This window comes from Pagrus pagrus (assembly GCF_965226575.1).
Source record: "Pagrus pagrus genome assembly, chromosome: 12".
NCBI lineage: Eukaryota > Metazoa > Chordata > Actinopteri > Spariformes > Sparidae > Pagrus > Pagrus pagrus.
Genome location: NC_140196.1, coordinates 9940059 through 9960594, shown reverse-complemented (window position 1 = coordinate 9960594; position 20536 = coordinate 9940059). Strand labels below are relative to the sequence as shown.

Below are 20536 nucleotides of genomic sequence, written 5' to 3'. Positions count from 1 at the left end.
AGTTTCTGGATACTATTGTGAGTTATTTCACCTGAATGGCAGATTTGTTTTACTTCTTTGGGTAGTTTTGGGGGAATCCTAGTTGCCTGATGAAGAAATCAGGACATCCCTGATTCTAGCCTGTAGTCTTGTAGTACTCAAGATTGATCTTGGTCTCGAAATCACTTTTTGAAGGTCTCTACGGAAGCCAAATCTCTTATTCTCGACACACTCTGGTCTTGGTTATGACTTGGCCTTGGTTTAGGTCTTCTTGACTGAAACACTGCTGGCCATTGACCTTTGTAGTAAACCCCACTACCATACTGTCTTCTAATAAGGGGGAAATAGCATCTCACAAAAATACTTAAAAATACAGTTAACTGAAAAATGCTCCAATTTTCCAATCCAGTGCCCTGAGTCAAAGCTGCTGTAAGTGCTGCTGTCGTTTTAACCAACATTCCTGTTGGTTTTGCAGTTAGTCACCACACGAACGCGCAGCAATAATCGGCCGACATAGCAGCAGACGGGAGGATCCTGTGTTCATGAGCACGTGTTCAGTTCTCTGAGAAAATACTTCTAATGACTCATCTTGAACTCAGGGGCGGTTACAAAACAGTATCCAATCAAATGTGATTAAGGGTGTCTAATTAACCTCACCCATCACGTAATTGTCCTCATCCTGAGCTCATTACGGGGTGAGGGAGGTGAAATAGGGAGGTGAATGATCCTACAGCTCCACCTCTCTCAAAAACTTTTTTCATTTAACTCACAAATCTGTCACATTACAGAAGCTAAAGATGCGGTTTCACTGCTACTTTCATTCAAGTCAAATTTAAAATAAAATGCCAACAGAATTTTGTCTACGGATGGAAAAGGTTCTTCCAGCGCAGGTGCACTTGTGGTGCACTCAGGCGTTATATTTCATTAAAGTCAGTAATACACATATCTTGGAGTTGGTAAACACTTCGGAGCTCAGCGGGGCAAGATGTTTCACTTGATGCTATCAGCGTCACACAGGGAGCGGGAGGCATCCACGAGACACTTTCTGCCTCTGATAGACTCGGCTGATACTGATCTAGCTGTGCACCCTGGCGTTTCGTCCTTGTGGCCACCTTGATGCCTGAAATATGCATTCGTTTTGACAGGATGCGACTTCGACACGAGCGTTTCAAAACTGCATCCAAATCCCCACGAGAGGCTGAGCTCTGGCAGGAGGCTGGCGGTGTGCAAGCTGTCACAATATTTTCATATCTTCGGTGTTTCAGCGATGCCACTGCTGCTACTCCTGAGGAATCTGCGCTCGCAGAATGCCGACGACAGCTGAGCAGATTTTCAACAAAAAGAGACCCTGCTTGTAAAACTCAGAGCATCAACACATCTCCACCCCCCCTTGTCGTGTGTTGTTTTCAGTCAGCTTTGAGATCACAGGTAGTAGTGTAGCGTGACAACATGTCAAACAGTCGATTTACTGATGAGCTAAGAGGGACTTTTGATGACCGATGACTTATACACAGACAGAGGAGGCAGACAGTGCTGGAGCGTCATGTTGGTGATGAAATAAAATCTGAAAATCAAATGTTCTACGAAAACCTACTCAAAATTGATTGAAGCCTGCTTGAGGCAGGTTGTTTTAATGTTTAAGTATGTCAATTTTTTGTCTGCTACTCCTACTACATCTCGACTGCTGCCGCTAATTTTATGTGCTGTGCAAAGATTATGAATGCTGATGTCTTTTTGAGAATCCACCGACCTTTCCTTCACCACGAGGTCGTCATTGATGGGTTTGAGTGACATATCTCAACAAAAATCCGATGTATTGCCGTGAAATTTGGTACAGACATTCATGTCCACATCAGAATTGGAAAAACCTTGGTGATCCCTTAAAGTTTTATCTTCAGGTCAAAATTCCATTTGTCCAGTACTTTGTTTTCTGACAAAATACTGGCAAAACAAATGACATTCCCATCATCCTCTGCTGTACTTAATATTTAGAGCTAAGTATCAAATGTTATCATACTAACAAACTAGGATGGTGATCATGGTTACCCTGACTTCACTGATGTAGACTTATTGGTACTAGCCTGCCTGCAAGTTTCAGATCGCGTTCCTTTCCCTTCCGCTGTCTGAGTGTTACTGTTACTGTTACTCTAACGGTAACCTTGTCCCTAACAGTGCGGATGTAAAAGGCTAGCAGCTCTTACCTTTTTTTTGTGAGAGTTTAGACATTTTAATGCAGGTCTCGCTTCCCCGTGTGCAAAATCACCTCACCCCAACACTATTTTGCAGCCAGGGACATGATTGTGATTGTGAGGTGATTGTAATTGGTTTAAAATGAATACAAACAAGCCAGAGCTTTTTTTATTTCCCCTGTACCAGAATGAGAATTTGTGCAACTTGTCGCTGACACAGCGCTGGAGAAAGGTTTGATTATATAAGTCTGGATCAGGGTAAACACTAAACCTGCTTAGTATAAGCAAATTAGCATGCATCACTGTGTGCCTATAGCTGCCAGCATTGCTGTAGACTATAGTTACAACATTTTAAAAGATCAAGTAAAAGGGATGTTTCTTTTAAATCCCAGAGTAAGACTTTTTTTTCACCTCCTGCTAATGCTATCCAGCTATGAAGGTAGTTTTGGTTTAAAATGTCCAAGTTTAGAGGTTTCTGACGTCTGCATTCATCCTGATACAATGGAGGTAAAGTAGTTTTGCAGGGAATTTTTCTATTCAAATTGAAAAAACTACATTTGAAGATAAGTTCACCCTTAAATGAAAATGTACTCATTATCTATTTAGCTTCATGCCGACGGAAAGAAGGATTTACAAAACATTTTTGGAGCTTCACAGCAAAACAGCAGTGCAACATCTGAAATGTAACAAAAAACAAAAACTAAAAATGTAATGAAATGGCTCCATACGGCTCGTTCGGCATATTCCAAGTCTCTAGAGGCCCCGTATTGATTTGAAAAGATGTTTACACCCTTGACATGCAGCCCAGCTCCTGCACCCACTTCAGACACTTTCAGCTTGCCGGCTGAAGATGTCTGAGAAAAGGGTGTTAGAGTGAATGAATTCATGATTTGTGGACTACAAAACTTTCTATTGGCATGTGAAGGCTGAACTTATCTTATTTTTTTTACAATATCTCAACACTGTAGCACCACAAATGAAATTTCTTTTTACCTCCATATATCTGGGGATCCGTTTAAAACATGAGCAGATAAGACGCAAACTAAGGGTGTGACTAGATACTGGACCTCTAGAGGTAAGATAATGAAACATTTTCTGTCATTTCCTTCCTTAATGACACCAGAATATCTTCGTGTTTAGTCTGGGTGGACAGCTTCTTGGATTTCTGTTGGATCTCTGTGTTTCTGAGAGAGATGTCTTTTACACACAGTTTAGCGTGTGTGTGAATTTCCTCATTTGGGTCTGCAGACAGATAGAGAGAATAATTAAACATAAACTAGATTGTAATTTTTTTTTTGTTCGTTGGCGGGGGTCCTCTGAGACGTGGAGCAGCGTCTGTGATGAAAACCCGCAGTGAATATGTAACGATGAGGCACTATTGAATCAGATGCCTCTAATTTGCCTTTAATCACTCCCCTCGGCGTCGCCACCACTCCATTCTTGAAGGATAGAGCAACACTGATGGATTAATTATCCCGTCCTTGCACATGATTCATTATCGTTTCCTTTTTTGCCCACTGACTCACACTTTTTACACCTGTGACTTTTGTTTACTTGATGATTTGTAACTCCCAGATCTGAACACACAGCGCATGATGCTGCTAATTCCTTGTTTATCGCCCCGTGGCTGTGCTTTATCTCCAACTAATTTCCATAACAACTTGCCAAAATTGCAGCGCTGTCTTCAAACTTTTCATTTTATGACCCTCTCGTAAGCCATTGATGAGCACACATAAAGTTCATGAGGCTCGTAAGTCTGTTTTACGAGAACTAGATCAGCAGATGGGTTAATGCTCTGTAAATGCATGCTGACTCATCCTGCTCGGCCCCTGTCTGTATACATGCCAGCTGCCCATGTGCTAAACTGAATGCGCAACTTTACTGTTTTCCTTGTTGACATAATTTTCTCACAGTTGTGTTTTATTACTCTCATCCACTCAGTAGACCTTCAGTTGGCTTGATTTGTTTTTGACCGGGGTTGGATAAAGTAGCCGTCGGGTGTTTTTGTAAATTACTGCAATCTTCAAAAGACACTTTGATGGAATGAACTCATCAGGGGCACCGAGATGTTCTTTCACAGTTTCTGTAACTTTCATAGAAAAACTTTGAGTAATCATTTGTTTATCACACTCTGATCAGCTCACTCTGCCCCAGTAAATCGTCCCTCAGCTCCAAAATGTGTTTTGCTCGGTATGGTTACTGTGCAGAATAGTTCTGCAGCGATAAATCAAACGAATCGTCTAATTGATAAGTTGTCAGCGTTTGAATAACTCGCCAGCTATTTTGATTAGCGCATAATCGCTTTGAGCAATCTTTTAAGAAAAAAAAAGGGAAAAGTTCTCTGATTCCAGCTTCTTAAATGTGAATATTTTCCAGTTTCTTTGCTCTTCTGTGACAGTAAACTAAATATCTTTGAGTTGTGGACAAAACAAGACACTCGAGGAGGCACTGATCGCCATTTTTCACCATTTTCTGACATTTTATAGATCAAACATCTACTCGACTAATCTAGCAAATAATCAAACAGATTAATCTGCAAAGAAAATAATAGTTTTTTGCAGCACACAGCATGCATACAAATGTACAGTATCCATTCAATATACATTTATTCGTGCAATACGTAGTGTCCTTCATGAAGTATGCAGAGTGTGCAGTTGTGGGTGTGCAGTCTGAAGTGTGTGTGTGTGGAATGGGATTAGTTTAAGTGTTATATATAAATAAAAATATTTGCTTATTCATACTCTGGGAGAAGGAGTAGTAGTATAAGTATGAATACTATTTAATGAGATAATTTTACATTTTGTGGGAAAAGACACATCAGACACAAATTATTATTCAAACCAAAGTCTGTTTTTGCATTTCCTAAGAGATGTCTGGAGGGGATGTTTAGGGATCATTTTAAATAAGCCCGACACGATGTGTGAAATCAGTGATGAGGTGTAAGAGTACGATGAAAACTGTATACACTAAAAGCCTGAGCAAAGAATAAACCAAACACAGTCAAACACAATTACTGATGTCAATTTTAAACAATTTCTTTAGTTGATAGTCGGCTGCCCTAACAATGTATTAACAGTAATCATTAATAATACATGAAATATATTGAATATTGTTTTGTTACCCTCCATCTTTTTTATCAGTGACTTGATTTATGTTCGATGCAAAATCAGTCAATCAATGCAGGCTACATTACGAGTTAAAACAACAGATAATTAACGCCAATTATGATATATATATATATATATATATGAACGTCCCTAAACCCAATGAAACCAGTTTAATTGCGCTTTATGGGAAGAAACCCGCCGGTTTTCACGGCTGCAGGTCGTCTCAGACTTCTCTGTGGAGATTCCTCTTTTCTGAGCACGATAAAACCATCTTCATCGCTCTGCAGCGTCCCATAAAGGTCTCATCCTGTCAGCACTGAGACTCTGTTAGATCTTGTCTTTATTACTTCATATTTAATAATATCATAATATTATTACAATAAATTATGTATACAGCACCTTTAAAAACCGAATTTTACTGTGCTTTTTAAGTGCTTTGACAAATAAGCAAAAGCAAAAAGACAATATTACAGAATAAACACTCATCAGTCAAGTCAAACACAAGGAGATCACAAGGAGGCCCAGAAAAAACAAGAAGGCAGAACAGAAAATGTAAAAACACACAAAAAATATATGAATCATTACAAGTAAAATGCATGAAAGCCATAAAACGTGTAGAATCACAGAAAAATAAAGAGAGAGAAGTAATGCTAAAATAGAAAAGAATAAAATCAATAACGGATGATATATTAATATATATGTATATGTTTGATCTTTCTGAGCCGTCTTCGTTATCCTTCATATCCTGCATTCTGCAAAGTGTGACAGTTTGTTTTTGTGTCCTGTCTTCAGGCCACAGACCCTGAAATTTAAGGACATTTTGTTCCCAGCAGCCTGTCGGTGAAGTTAAAGTGTGTGATAAGTAAAGATAGACAATTTAGAAGTAAGAGATCCTAAAGGAAACACCCTGCTCAGGATGGGAAGCTTGTATCTGGTACAGCTGTGTCCCAAGTCGTATAAACGTTTTGAATCTGACAAATTGCTGTCATTTCACCACCTGCATGTGCTGAATGATCATCAACTGAAAAGACAATGCAGAGGGAGGGACATCGGGCCGTACTTTGAGGTAAAACAACATCTGATAACCACTGCCACCTCACCCACCTCGAGATGAAACGCGCTGGATTTAATCAAACGGTAATGTTAATTAGGAAGTAGTTGAAGTTGTTTTACCTTCAAATATGATGAGATATCTCTTGACATTATTGCTTCTCATCATCTTTTCAGTTGCTGATCAATCAGGATGCTGTGAAATGAAATGAAATGATAACAATTAGTCAGATTCCCTGCATTTATACGACTTGCAACCTGGAACGCAGCAGCAGGACATTTGAGCTCCCCACCCCGACTGTGATATGATGATAACATTAACGCCTGAACATCAAATCAGTAAAATAAATTAACTAAAATAAAACTAGAGTAGAAAAAAAGTAATATTGCGCATCTTATCATCAGTGTCCGACGTTTCAACTCTCCTTGCAGGAGGGGGAGGAGGCTGAGTGTTCATGGTCAGCGTAATGTCACACTAGTGCTAAATGAAGGGTTCAGGGTTTGGACTTCCTGTAAATGGACTGATATCTTCTGCGAAGGCCAAACTGAGTCCACACTGTGAGCCTCCATTACTGGCGACCTGCAAAACTGCTTCCCTCATACTTATTTTCTCCAGCGGTGCAGTTTTCTCTCAGAAGAGTCCCACTTTGGTCCCTGAGGCTGTCAGACAATGATCTGTATGGATCTTTTATTACTGTTTGAGTTGGGAGGCACTCACTGAAAAGTCTAGTTCGGCGCTGCTCTGTGGGGTGTTACGCAGTCAGGATAATCTTTTTCCTCAGGAGAGAGTCTGTGGTTTGAAATCTCTGAAAGGTAGCGGAGAGCTTTTTTTGGATGTTGTTGTTCGGGGGTCCGCAGGAGAAAATATTTTTGGGGTTTCCGAAATGGTGGCGCACAGCAACACAGTCGTCTTAAGGGCACGGTGAAAGTACAGTTGTGAGCCCGAGTCAGTCGGAGGAGGTGATGTGAAACTGCTATAAGTGAATAATGAAACTGGGGGGAAAAAAGCAGCACATAAAATAAACCAATTTCATACTCTGTGGTCTTATTTCACTACAGACATTAAACAATGCTGTTAAAATGATAATAAAGATGTTCTGTACAAAGGGCCCTTTTAAAATGCAGCTCAAATACTGTATTAACAGTGACTCCATTTAAATATCCATTATAGAAGCAAATTACAGTAAGTGCAAACTTACAAAAAATGATACTTAAAGGGTAAGTTCATCCCCAAATTCTTCAGAAGGTAATATTTGCCTTGAGTGAGTAGAAATGTCTTTAATCATCAAAGGGTTTCAGGCTGGTGGGGGGGGGGGGATGTAATGGCCTCATTTACGTCATGTTGGATTTAGTGTAAATGTCAGGAGAAAAAGGTTATTATGGGTTTGAGGCAATAAACAAATACAAATAAATGGTTATATTTAAACAGTCACTTCACTGGATGTAAGGAATGGCATCTTCAGCTTCACATACAATGCAGCAACTAACTGCACGGTGTAAACTATAAAACAATATTGATTTGACGCTTATGAACTTAATATCTGTATGCACGCTATGTGATACGAACCCCCCACAGGCTTAGCGTCACTGAATAATGTAAACCGACTGCTTCTGTTATTATATCGAGTAAGGCGACCAGCTGGGCAGCCTTCTCCTAGAAAAACACTTAAATATTGAAGAGGGTCAAGAAGTGAGGTTCACAGGCGAGGGAACGCTGCAAAGTTGATGTGTGTCTGTACGTGTGTGTGTGTGTACCCAAACAATCCCAGACAAGACAATGGTAGATTAATTGTTTCCCCTGAAAGTCGTCTCTTGGTAGAAGCCCAATAATGAGTCTGATTAAAGACTTGTGGACTTGTTAATTACCCCTCTGTAATGTCCAGACAGTGAAAAACTGCCTCCGCCTGCAGTCTGAAAACTTCTCTGCCTTTTTATCACTCCGCGACACACGTAGGTGTGTTTTGTCAGGGCCGAATTCATGACCTTTAAGTACAGTAATGATCCGTGATGAACCATGCAGCGCTGCCCACATGCCGGCTCCATCCTTAACCCGTGATTTACAGCTGCAGCACAGCAGACGGGAGTGGAGACGCAAACAGCAGTATTTACACGAAGCGAGGCAGGTGTGCTGACAGTTGGACAGCTGAAGGAGTCACGGCAGGCCAGAGGGCGACGGGGACGTGACTGATGATTGAGCTGGCCGGGCTGACAGCTGGCATCACGGCTGAACGGAAACAGCTTGTTTAAATCAGCAGCCGTCGTTGATTGATGGGATTTTATTGGCATTGTGCATGAGGACAAGTTAAGATTGCATCCATACTGTTTTATTTATTGTGTTTGCAGGCTTTATTAACTTATTTGAATTTCGCTGGCATCAGTTCAGTTCTGAGAATCAGGGCTGTAGCCAAGAGATTAGAAATGCAGAGGCACAAGTCCCCCAACACATACCCTACATTCTCCAACCCTCAAAATGTTGACCAGACTCTGGAAATAACATCTCCGCATTGTTTTACTTGTATTTGTCAGCCCTGGATGATTTGACGACCCCCTTATCCTTACAGGAAGTTCAGTTTATTGCTACAGCAAACATGCAGCTACTTTGTCAGACATAGATGCAACAAAATGGCAACCAGTGTGTCTGTTTACAATGCAACCAAACAAACGTACTTTATTTTATTGAATAAGTCAGTCAATAGTGATCACAACCGTGATCTGATTTCATGATGTGAGCGCTACAAGTATCTTTCCAAACAGCAGGTCCAGTAAAGCTGGTTGTCTTGCTGAGGAGCTGGAAGTGTGTGCGAGAGGATGCAGTAATCATCCTCTCTCCAGAACTGACCATGTCTCGTTTTGTAGAAGAATTTTGGATGATCCCAGGGACAAATATATCGCATTTCTTGTGACTGCTTCACAATAAAAGCCGTCCCACATTTAGCAGATTAAATGCTTTTAATGTCAAGGAGCAGCAGTGAGGTTCTCTCTTTGCATTAGCAGTAATTCAATTATACTGTAGCTCTGATACGGCTGTGAGGAGAGTGAACAGGCTGTTTTATGCATGCATTGTTTTCCTGTGAATCCCTTGTGTTTAGGTGGGTAATCTGAATCCAGGTCAGGGGGGGCAGAGTCCGCCACTGCCAGCAAAAATGACTGTTTACTGTAGAGAGATAATTACCGGATGTTAATACATTGCATGGCTGCTGCAGAAAAATGGCAACTGAAACAGGTTTCAATTTCATTTAGATCTTAAGGATTCTAACTGTGACCTAATGTACTTGATTACATTCGGTAACAGAGTAATAGAACATGTTTCTAATAGGATTTGCAGTAATATTATTACAATTTTTAAAGGTTTTTAAAACCTTTGTAAAGTTGTTATAGTCAGTAGAGACCAGGTTAATCTGAGGCTGTAGTAGCGAAACAGCATTACCCTCTTACATTTTATTGTACCTAGTCATACTTCTGTGTTTTTTTTTTGGAAAAAGGTAATGTAAAATCACTGTAACTAATAATGCATGATACATATACTGTAAAGTAACTTATTACTTTCAAATGATAGTAACTAGTAGTAGATAGTAACATTTTGTAACTAACTTGCCCAAAACAGGTTGTAACATTATGGTTGGGCTACTTTTTTTTATTTATTTAAAGCTTTTAATATGTAAGAATTGACCACCTGTCTAAATCATACTCAAAACAGGTACAGTAGGGTTTAGCACTATAGCTGCCTTTAGCAAGTTAGCTCAGTTAGCCGTGCAGCTAGCGGTCGACTGGGAGCTTGGAGACCCAAGTGTTTACAAAGCTAGCACAGGTCCTTCGTGCGGAGCTAGCATGTTAGCATGCTAAATTCAGTAGAGATATCTGGAATACAACGCAGAGACATCATGACGTCAGAACTGTGATTTCTTTAATCTTTTCAACTAAAATCTCACATGTTGGACCTTTTTAAAGAAAGTAGTCCAAACAGGGGGGATGAAAACACTGGAACCAGCCTATAATACACTGTGCCCGCCATGTTGGTGTTATTGTAATCCAAGTGTAATTGTCTTAGGCTGCTGAAATCCTTTAAATTCCCAGAAGAAATACTGGAGCCTGAGCGACCTCAGCGTCCTCAGTGGTTGCTGAATCTCTGCTGAGAAGTTTTTCCTGCCAAGTATAAACACAAGAAATTCTGCATGTGAAAAGGTCAAATTTTAACATGCTGACCGTTCGTACGCAATATTGACCATTAGCAGTCAAGTCCAAATACGTGGGTTGCAGATTAATAATGGATGAAACATTAACAGCAGCACTACAATTATAAAAAGTACCACACAGTTGACGTCACTCCTCTCTGACAGTTTCGACCAAATGGGGAAATTATTGGCTTCGCAACGGTCATATTCATTGCAAATCTGTTGTATTGCTTTGCATTAGATTGCACAGGTGTTGATGACAGTTTGTGCTTCCCTTGCTCATCACCGTGGCGTTATCGTGCTGTGTGTGCGCTGGAAAAAAACCCTCAGGGATGCGTTTATATAAAAACATGGCGGATAATGGTGTGCTGCCTGGCATTGTTGGTTTTAAGTGGCTGCGGCCGTGTGAGGCTTTCTGCTCTGCTGTTTGGACTGTGGAGAGAGAGAAGCTGATAATGATCGGTTATCAAACAAAACTGTCCCGGCCTTTGTTAGGTGTCCTCGCCTCTCTGTCACTCTCTCTTTTTTCATCTTTCTTTTCCAGCAGCACTGATGGCCATGACTGGAGGTGGAGTCCTTCGGGGGTTCAGGCTTTCATATTCTACATCCACAAAAAGAAAACATTTCCTGCTGTTTTCCAGGGGAAATTATTTGTTTTCCTTCAGTAACTGCACAGCCGCACCGAGCTGCAGTTAATGTCTTCATATTAAACTCTAATTTGCGTCTGTGTTTTTCCTAATAAAATAAACACAGGCCCTGGAGTAAAAACAATTAAAAGAGAAGTTTGCTGAAAATTGATTTGTTTCTGACCAGCGTAAAGATGTCAGACAGCTAGTGATCACTGGGGGGAGCTAGCATGCAGTTGAAGACGTTCAGTTTATTGACAGTTGAATAAATGACTGTTTGTTGGTCCCCTGGAAAGAAAGAAAGAAGAAGAAAAAAAGACATCCAACATCACTGCACATTCACTGCTCAAGTGCTTGTTTAAAGGCCTTGGAAGGTAGGATTTATTTGACAGGTGCTGCCTGGAGAGTCTGTCTCAGACAGCACATAAACCGCTAGATGATGAAACAGAATATAAATGAAAACGATGTCAATTAGCTGATAAAAATGTGCTTTACAGGAGAGCATGTGTTGTAAACACAAAGGCTCTGCTGGCACGCTCTGACCCCACATGGCTGCGTTTTCCTTTGCTTCTCCAGTTAAGCCTGATTGTCTGCTGTTTCTGCGGAAGGTAATTGTTGCCAGGAAGCTACGTGCGTCGTGTTGTGATGATCAATCTTTGCACCCCTCGCTGTGTTCAGGTTTCTCCTCGTGTTTGTTAATGCTCGGCTGGTCTCTTAAGCTCTCCCCATGTTTGCTTTTTGTTTAATGCGGCGTTTATCTTGTAAACGCTGCCTTGTTGCCTTTCACTCCTCTCAAAACTTTGTTCACATTTCCGTGCGGCTAATTGTCAGGAGCGAGGTGAGTTTAATCTGCCACCGAGCGACTGAGGAAAGCACATTAGCGCGAGTGTGAACAGATAATAGGGAGAGCGGAGAGACTGTCACACATTCGGAGGATTAAACTGTAATCTTGAATTGCGAAAATTCACTTATTTCAGAGCTGTTTTCTTGTTTATTGTGCTATCTGTGCAACACAGGCCCATTTACACGTGTTTTATACGCGAGTTAGATGACTTGAATGTGTTCTGGTGAAAGGTAAACAGTCTCATGTGTCAGAGGAGCTGTCCACAGCGGTGGTGCTGAATGAGTCTTGGCAGTGAGCGGGTCGTGCAGCTCCCTCAGGCCATGTGTGGAGCTGCACAGTGACAGCGCTGCACAGTGTGGTGGCTGGTGTTTGTGAGTGTACGGCCTTTTAAAGTCCACTCATCCTGCCGCCGACATGTGTGTGTTTCCACTACAACATCAGGAATCATATATCTATATTTATTTATTTTTTTTTCATTTTTATTCTGATCCCACAATGCTGAGACAGCAGAACTGGACTGACTAGAGCCGTGACCTCTGGTGGTGTGGACGTTACATGCCAACTATTATTTAATCTGTATTATTATTCATTCTCTGTTATCGCTAATGTGCGTATCCATGGGCTTGTACTCTTCATTATTTTATTGCTGCGTACATGTAGTTACTTTTTCCCTAACTTTGAAATCTGTCTACCTCATTGTGAGGAAAATGTGATGAGATCAGACAGGATTTTATTCATCACAAGGGAAACTGTCGTGCAGCAGCATGCAAAATCCAAAATATACACAAAGCTTAAAATACAAACAGGGTTAGCGTTAGGGATAGTTAATGGAAAAGTGATTAGGATTAAGATTTTTTTTTAACATGAGGATGGAGATTGTCGTGATGGAGTCAGTGACCCTAAACGACTGAATGAATTTACAGGAACGATTTGAAATTCTGGATTTTTTTAATGACTGTTAAAGTACATCTGTCACGTCATGGTCGAAACCAGATTCACTTAAAGGTCAAGTATGTAGAATTTAGGCAGATTAAATCAAATCAAATGCGTTTTATTTATACAGCCCAAAATCACAATCACATGGCATCAGTGAACAGCATCCTCTGACCTTAGACTGTCGATTCGAGTGAGAAAAACTTTTAACAGGGGTAGAAAAAGATGGAAGAAACCTCAGGAAAAGCCACAGAGGAGGAATCCCTCTCCCAGGATGGACAGACGTGCAGTAGATGTCGCATGAAAGGCAAATTATGTTTATCACCTGAAATATTTGTTGTGTTTTGCCCTGTTTCTATCGTGGCCCAGAACGGACAAACCAAACACTGGCTGTCACAGCTAGAGGCTACTAAATCCTAAACAGTGGACTGTTGATAAGATATTGCTGCTGGTGTATCTGATATCATCGTGTTGGTGTGCATGTGAAGCCAGCTGTTGTGGTTGTTGTGGAGTGGGTTAGGTGTTGAACGCTCATTTAGGAGACTGTTTTTCGTGTCCTGTTTGGAATATAGGCTATTGTTATAGTGTCTATTTATTATTTTCCACTTCTTTTCTGTTTTCTGTCACTGGTTGGTTAAATTAAGGCAACAGTTACTAAGCTATGACATTACCAAAAATTTGACCAAGTAGTTCACCTTATGATGTGCACTTGACCGTAACGTTGATGATGATGATGATGATGAGAACAAGAGGATCCTTAGAGATTTTATAATCTGAAGAAATCTCTTAAAAACAAAGGCGCAAAAGCCCCCAAAATGTAATTATAATTGGTCTTTTTCCAAGTGTAACCTAGACTGATAACAATTACCATGTTCCTAATCTGACTCTATGATCTGGCGGCACTTTATATCATGTTCATAATTTTGTAGGAATGTAATAAACAAAGACGTAATCTGAGAATGAGATTCATTGGTGTTTAATTTCCTGGAGCAATCAAAACAGTGCATGATTTACTGCATCGTTTATTATAATCATCGTGCACTCTTATGATTTCAAGATAAATGGACAATTTCAGCCTGAAGATTAGATTTTCCCCTCTTCTCTCCTGTTAATTTATAGATCCACAAACGGCTCAGAGAGAATGCGTCATCACCGAAACAATAATTCCCCCTTAATATGGCAATAAAGGTACCGCCAGGCATTACACCGAATACATTAAGGTAACAAGGGATTGTTTCCCTCGTGCTGATGCCAAACACATCCTCCTCTCCGCCGGCGGTGACTCACATCCCGGACTTTCTCTCTTCCTTTCTTTCTTATCTGCGATTGTTCAGTTCCTTTCCTTCCAACAGATGACTGGTTCAAAAGGCCAGGAGCTCTGCAGAGACTGTGCATGACTTCTGAAGAAACGCTCGCTCCAGAAACACAGTGCTGTGTGTGCGTGTGTGCAACACAAATAGGCAGACAAGCTGTGCTAACAAGAGTGTGGATCGTGTGTGCACAGAGATGTGACACACGGTGAGAGAGATACAGCACAAACAATGTTTTGTTACGAACTGGAACTATTTCTGCTGTATGTGGGAGGACGGTAGCACCGCTTCTCAAGAGCCAGGCCAGCAGCAGCCCTTTGTTTTATTGGCAGACAATACAGCAGCGTTGGCACAATATAGTAGAGTGAATATGATTTTTATGGGTAAAGACACATATGCAAATCTTCGTACTCCCCAAACTGCCGTGAACTAGAGTACTTTTAGTCATGGATGTACGCTAACTTAAGTAATACATGACCAAAAATCACCCCAGAGCAGAACTGCACTGATACCTGAAAGTATTTTGCTCGACTCGCATTGATTCCTGTTTCCATTTCCTGTGTAATGGACTTGCCAGTAATGAGTGCCCACTGTGATCTGATCCGAACTGACAGGTCTCCATATTATCAGTGGCTGCGAGCTCGGAGCCGAGCGGTGGGGAAGTGGAGCCTGGTACGACTAAATATAGGTCCAGGTGGAAGGACAAAACCTTGAGCTCTCCTTTTATATTACGGAGGATGGGGAGGGGAAATGGACATGGTGAAGCTCTGCAGCTTCAAGGAAGTCAGGGAAGACTTCTGCACCACCTGGGGCTGCAGTTTGGTTAATGATGTCATTTTACTTCAATGTGTGCTTCCTTTATGGCTTCATTCTCCGATGTAGTCCTATATTATTTTTTCTAAGTTTTCGGTGAGGGCTGGGAGAAATGGCCTTAAAATTACAGTATTTTTAGGCTGTATTTCTATCAGGCATGTCACTATATGTAGTTTCGGCGACGACATCACAACGTGCACATGCACGATATCATCTGATACGTGCGATGTCAAGTAAGGCAAAATCTCGAATACTCAGAAACATCAATTTTTTTTGTGCTGCTCGATACAAAAGGGGAACTCACACTCATTTTCTCATTTTCCATGACTAATCCACAGGACAAGTCTGTCTAATATTACATAATTTAGTCCGAGGGTGGTTAGATGCATGGGGGTTTGTCTCTTGTCATTGGCGTGCAGGCTCTGCGTGCACAGTGAATCATTTTTGATCAATTTATCAAACAAAGCAGAGCCTGTTTCACAGAACGCACTCCCCTACAAAAGTTATGATGATGAGATGAAAATTCCTGTATTATTTCATCTCCCAATATTGCTACACACAATATTTAAATTCATGTCCGACTTCCCCTCAGCAGGCCACTTAATATAAGTGAGTTGTTGCAGCTTAGATTTCCAACTTTATTTCAACATAATTTACCATTTTTAATAAACTTTGAGGTAATTATTGTGGTAATCGTGGGTGTTAATTTCAAAGAAATGTCAAATATGTTACTTGGTAGGCCTAATTACCACCTACTTACAATGAATTTAAACAGACCTGAAAGGATTTGTAGGGGGCAGGCTATTTTTGCAGTTTTGACATTGTGTCACACCTATGTATTGAGTCAGAATGTTAACCAGTGAGCTAAATCTAAAGCTCCTGTGTAAGCCGTGTAAACAAGACCAACACTCCCCTGTTTCTCCGAGCTCCCAGTCCAGACCACTAGCTGATTGCTTACTGAGCTAACCAGTGGGCAGCAGCTACAGTTAGCTGTTTCTCTAGTGATACACAGGTCCCCTAGTACTCCTTCTTTGGAGTATGAATTCGCCTGGTGGCCAATTCTGACATAGTATAGAGACCTTTCAGTTTGGATATACCTTTAACTGCACCAGTTCACTGAAACAGTAAACTTAACTGGAGATTTAATGATTATAAATTCCCCCGAGCGTCATATTCTGCATTATAATCTCTGAAAAGAAAAGATATATCTGTGATAGGCCAATATGGACGATTAGAAGAGGTGGAACAGTAAAGGAAGTTACATCACTAAACCAGGAAAAGATCAAACTTATGCCATATGCCCATATAGCTCAAATTCAAGATGCTATATAGTCCTGCATCGTGATATTAAATCGATATATCGCCCAGCAATGTTTGTCTTTGCGGGGAAAATTTCATTTTGAACATAATGATGGGGGAAAAAATAACTTTGACACATGTTTTTACGGGTGAAAGGATGTCTTAGCCTCCAGCTTGTGCTCAACCTTTTTTTCCCATCTCTGCCACATAAATAGCACGAATTGAGGTAAAACTCAGGTATCGGTGTGAGTCTTCGGATCCCATCGAGCCGTGTTGTGGTGACAGCGCCACTCTGAGAGACAAACTGAACCTCCCACATGCTCGAGCTGGTCCACAGTTTCCTGCACATCAGCTGAACCCTGCGCTGTCTGCACCCACACGGTCTCTTCATTGTTTCAGCAAATCACTGGATACCCTTGAACAATTTGTACGCCTCTCTCTCTCGCTCTCTTGCTCTGTGTGTGTGTGTGTCTCTCTCTCTCTCTCTCTCTCTCTCTCTCTCTGTCTCTCACTCTCTCTCTCTCTCACTCTCTCTCTGTGTCGCCCTCTCTCTCTCGGTCTGCGTCTCTCTCAGCTTCATTATTCTGCACCTGTCAGCAGCGGACGCCGGTGCGCTCCTCTCTCCTCTCTTCCCTCCCTCTCTCCTCTCTTTTATTTTTTACCGTCATGACTTCTGGAAAAGACGCGAACGGGCCGGTGAAAGCGGCTCAGCAGCAGCAGCAGCCGGACCAGGTAGGACTTCAGACGAGCTGTACTCATATGATCATTGTGTTTGTGCGGGAGCTATTGCAGGAGGAGCAGCAGCAGCGGTGAAAGCAGCTGATTTGAACAAGATAAAGAAAATATTTCTTGTGAGCGTTTTTCATCAGTTTTTGTTTGTCTCTTATTGGATGTCCTGACTATAAATGTTGCAGTGCTGCAGTTTGAATGTATGCAACAACTTCTAAACTTCTTCCTACATATTTAATGAACCCCTTTTGTAACCTCAGCCCACAGGTGTAGCATCTGTACCATGACAAGCCCCTGCGGGTGGTGTCCTGTTGTCATTGAGCAGACTGTAAAAACAACTTCTGGTTTTTTGTTTCAGGGACAAAATCTTTAATCTTTTTTCTTTTTAGTTGGGAGCCAAAGATAAAAGTTTGCACAGCCAAAAAAAGAGCGAAGAAAGGCAGAGAGTGGGTGTTAATTGCTTCTGTCAACTCATTGAGTTTAAATTGTGCCCGGTATGAGGCCACAGGGAACACTGTGAAGTGATGTAATGGCGTGTCGACACACGATCCACTTCTGGGTTTACGTAAGCTCCTGGCAGTCATGCCATAATTTATGTCGAAATGTGCTCCACAGAAATAAACTCATGTTTGCTGGTATGGAGCGAGAACAGCTTGACAATAAAGCAAGTTGCGTAACCGTTGTTGATTGTTGAGTACGTGGCTCTGCGCTGAGTGTGTCAGACTTTGGTGAAAGGTGAAAGCTCTTCACTCGACATAATTGTTGCATGGGCAGGATGAAATTAAGTTTGATATTTGTCAAAGTGGGAAAGTTGCCTTCAGAGCCTCACCTGTGTTTTCACCCTTTTCTAGTTTCCTTTCTCCGCTGAGTGAAGGTCTCTTTCTTGTGTCTCGACGCAGTCAGCGCATTTTTAATATTTTAACTCTAAAGTGTTTATTTTTCGCATCCTATTCATACATTCATGAAAGCAGGAGTGCAGAGTCGACAGCAGTTCTACAGCAGATCCTTAACCATGTTCACATCAGACAAAAAGAGGGGGAGTACGAGCTCTCTTTTGATCACTCAGAGGAAATCGGATGTCAGACTTGAAAACGAAGCGAACGCACACATGTGCAGAACACCGCACAATACTGATTTTCATACAGCCTTGATTTCTAGCGCACACGCTTTGCACAAACGCCGTTTCCTGTTGGATAGAGGAGCTCGGAAAACATACTCCCCCAGCATAGCCTCGGAAGTGACCTCGCTCGCTGGTAATATCAGTTTCGAATGCGAATGCCAGCCTGTGCGTCTACTCTTTTAATGATGTGGAGACAGGGGCAGAGAGACGAAGACGTCGTAGCACAGGAAGCACCACGCAGCCGAAGAAGCACATCTGAGATTTGAACTCCAGCCGTTTGGACTGAAACATCACTGCTGCTGGCAGTGGAGGATCTTTAATGCGGTTGAGCAATCCTCTCTTCTTTATCCGGCTCAGATCTGAAGATATAAGTGAATAAATTGAAGCTATCTCATCGTCTTCTCCATTAAGACACGCTGCTGTCTTCATTAGGGCAGTCATTACAGGCTCGAGAAGTGCACTCTTTTTCCGATATGCCATCACTGTCAGTCTCTTTTGTTGAGCTAACGATGCAAACGGCCCTCACATTGTGGCTGATTGTGATGCTGTGAAGGCGGACATGGAAAGTGTTTTGTCGATTTAATACTCACATTGACGCTTATTGTCGTATCTCCTCTCTTACTGTACTCGCTGTTGTTCAGCTTCAGGTTACTGGCCCGCTCAAGGTAGCAGCAGAGGAGCCTGTCATTTAAAAACCCAGGTACCCATCCAGACTGAGGGGATCAAGGGTGACTCATGCAGTATAAAAAGAGCCGTTACAAAATGGAAGACATTTGTAGACCTACAGCACATCCACCTTGGTGAAAAAAAAATCTGCTGTTATTACATTTAATTTGAATGTTTTTGTCATTTTTCTTCCCCCCTGTAAAACTTCCATCGTGCTATATCCATTTGGGCCGCACATAATTATTCTGAAAGGATAATAGGTCTCTTATCTTTCCTTTTAGCTCAGAATGGATTTAATTTTCAGGGACATTTTGAGGGAAAGATTTTTTTTCTTTTTAAACAAAGCGAGGGTTACTTTAAATTGAGCTGTCCTTGAATGAGTCGATTTCAGTAATGTTGTTGTGCTCTCCAGTTCCTCTGATGATTAGAAGATACTGTAGTATGTCCAGAGGCAGGCGGTACCTCACATTTCTTTTTGCTCAGTCCTGCCTTTTTCCTGTTGATGGAGTCAGCAGGAGTTAACGCCACCTCGTATCTACTTTTCTCATCACCCTCCCCTTTTCACACACTCGGTACAGCATGTTATTAATTCTTACAAAGGCCGGTGAAAAGCTTCTGATAACTTTTGTTCTTTTGTTCTTTTTTTTTTTGTCCTGTCACAGCAAATCACAGTCCTCAGTTTTATGAGTCTCTTCCCGCAGACTCCTGATCTCTGAAGCAAACGCTCAAATATTTATTTATTCCACGCGGATTGGGATGGATTCCCTCCCCGTCTGTTTTGTGGATTATTTCAAATGATCGACTTCAGGAAGGGACACCCAGGGCCCAGGGTATCAACACACTTTCAAATATGGCAACACAACATAGCATATACACTAAGCCACTTTGCTATGGTTCCCTTTGTTGGGATAAAAGGACAGATGAAAGTTTGGAGTTGCCAGATCACAGGCTTATGAATGTGTGTTTGTGTATGTGTGTGTGTGTGTGTGTGTGTGTGTGTGTGTGTGTGTGTGTGTGTGTGTGTGTGTGTGTGTGTGTCTAATCACCCGGGCTGCAAATGTTAAACAAATTCAATTTTCCTCGTCGTGATATGAGACTATATATCGTCTTTTTGGATATCATTATATCCTGATATGGCTTAAGCGTTGTCATTCCCTGGTGTTAAAGGCTGTGATGAGATGAGATGAGACTATTTATTTATCAAAAATCTCAGTTTTAATATCTTGTGTAAGCAACAATAGTCATCCCTACGATATTACATTACGTATTTGGTCAAAAACATTGTAATATTTGATTTTGATCGCCCAGTCTTAGCACTTATGAAGTGAAATATCAAGATATATATCCTGTATCAAGACAGCCAAATCTATTGCAATATTATTGTTCAGACAAAAGACTTTCTTCAAAACTAGACGAGACGATGTATCATCTCATTTGCTCGATACTTCAGTGTCAACTGCCGGCTTCTCAGGCTTTTATTTATAGCATGATATAATTTGTCGCGCCTTAAAATATGAATGAGCACGAGTGATAGTGAGGTAGTTGCTACATACAGTTGCATTTCTTGTAATAATGAAATGGGGAAAAATCAAAGGGTGGTAGGGAAAGAGCTGTGGAGAGGCGTGGTTGAGCGTTGGAGGGCGAGTGGTGGAAAGTGGCTGTGGATGTGAAGGACAAGCAGTGAAGCTGTCAATTAAGC

The 20536-nt window shown here is 41.4% G+C and overlaps 1 protein-coding gene across 4 annotated transcripts in view; it reads left to right on the top strand.

The window, feature by feature from the left end:
* LOC311266900 (A-type potassium channel modulatory protein DPP6-like) overlaps nucleotides 1-20536 on the top strand; it is an 87807-nt gene that overhangs the window by 31754 nt on the left and 35517 nt on the right. Inside the window, exon 1 of one of the 4 annotated variants that reach the window (XM_084369554.1) lies at nucleotides 16933-17054. The exons of the other annotated variants lie outside the window; for them this stretch is intronic. Coding sequence (XP_084225680.1) covers nucleotides 16989-17054 — 66 coding nt within the window. The 5' untranslated portion in view covers nucleotides 16933-16988. Of the gene's footprint in view, nucleotides 1-16932; nucleotides 17055-20536 lie in introns of those variants that run through there. 4 annotated transcript variants of the gene reach the window in all.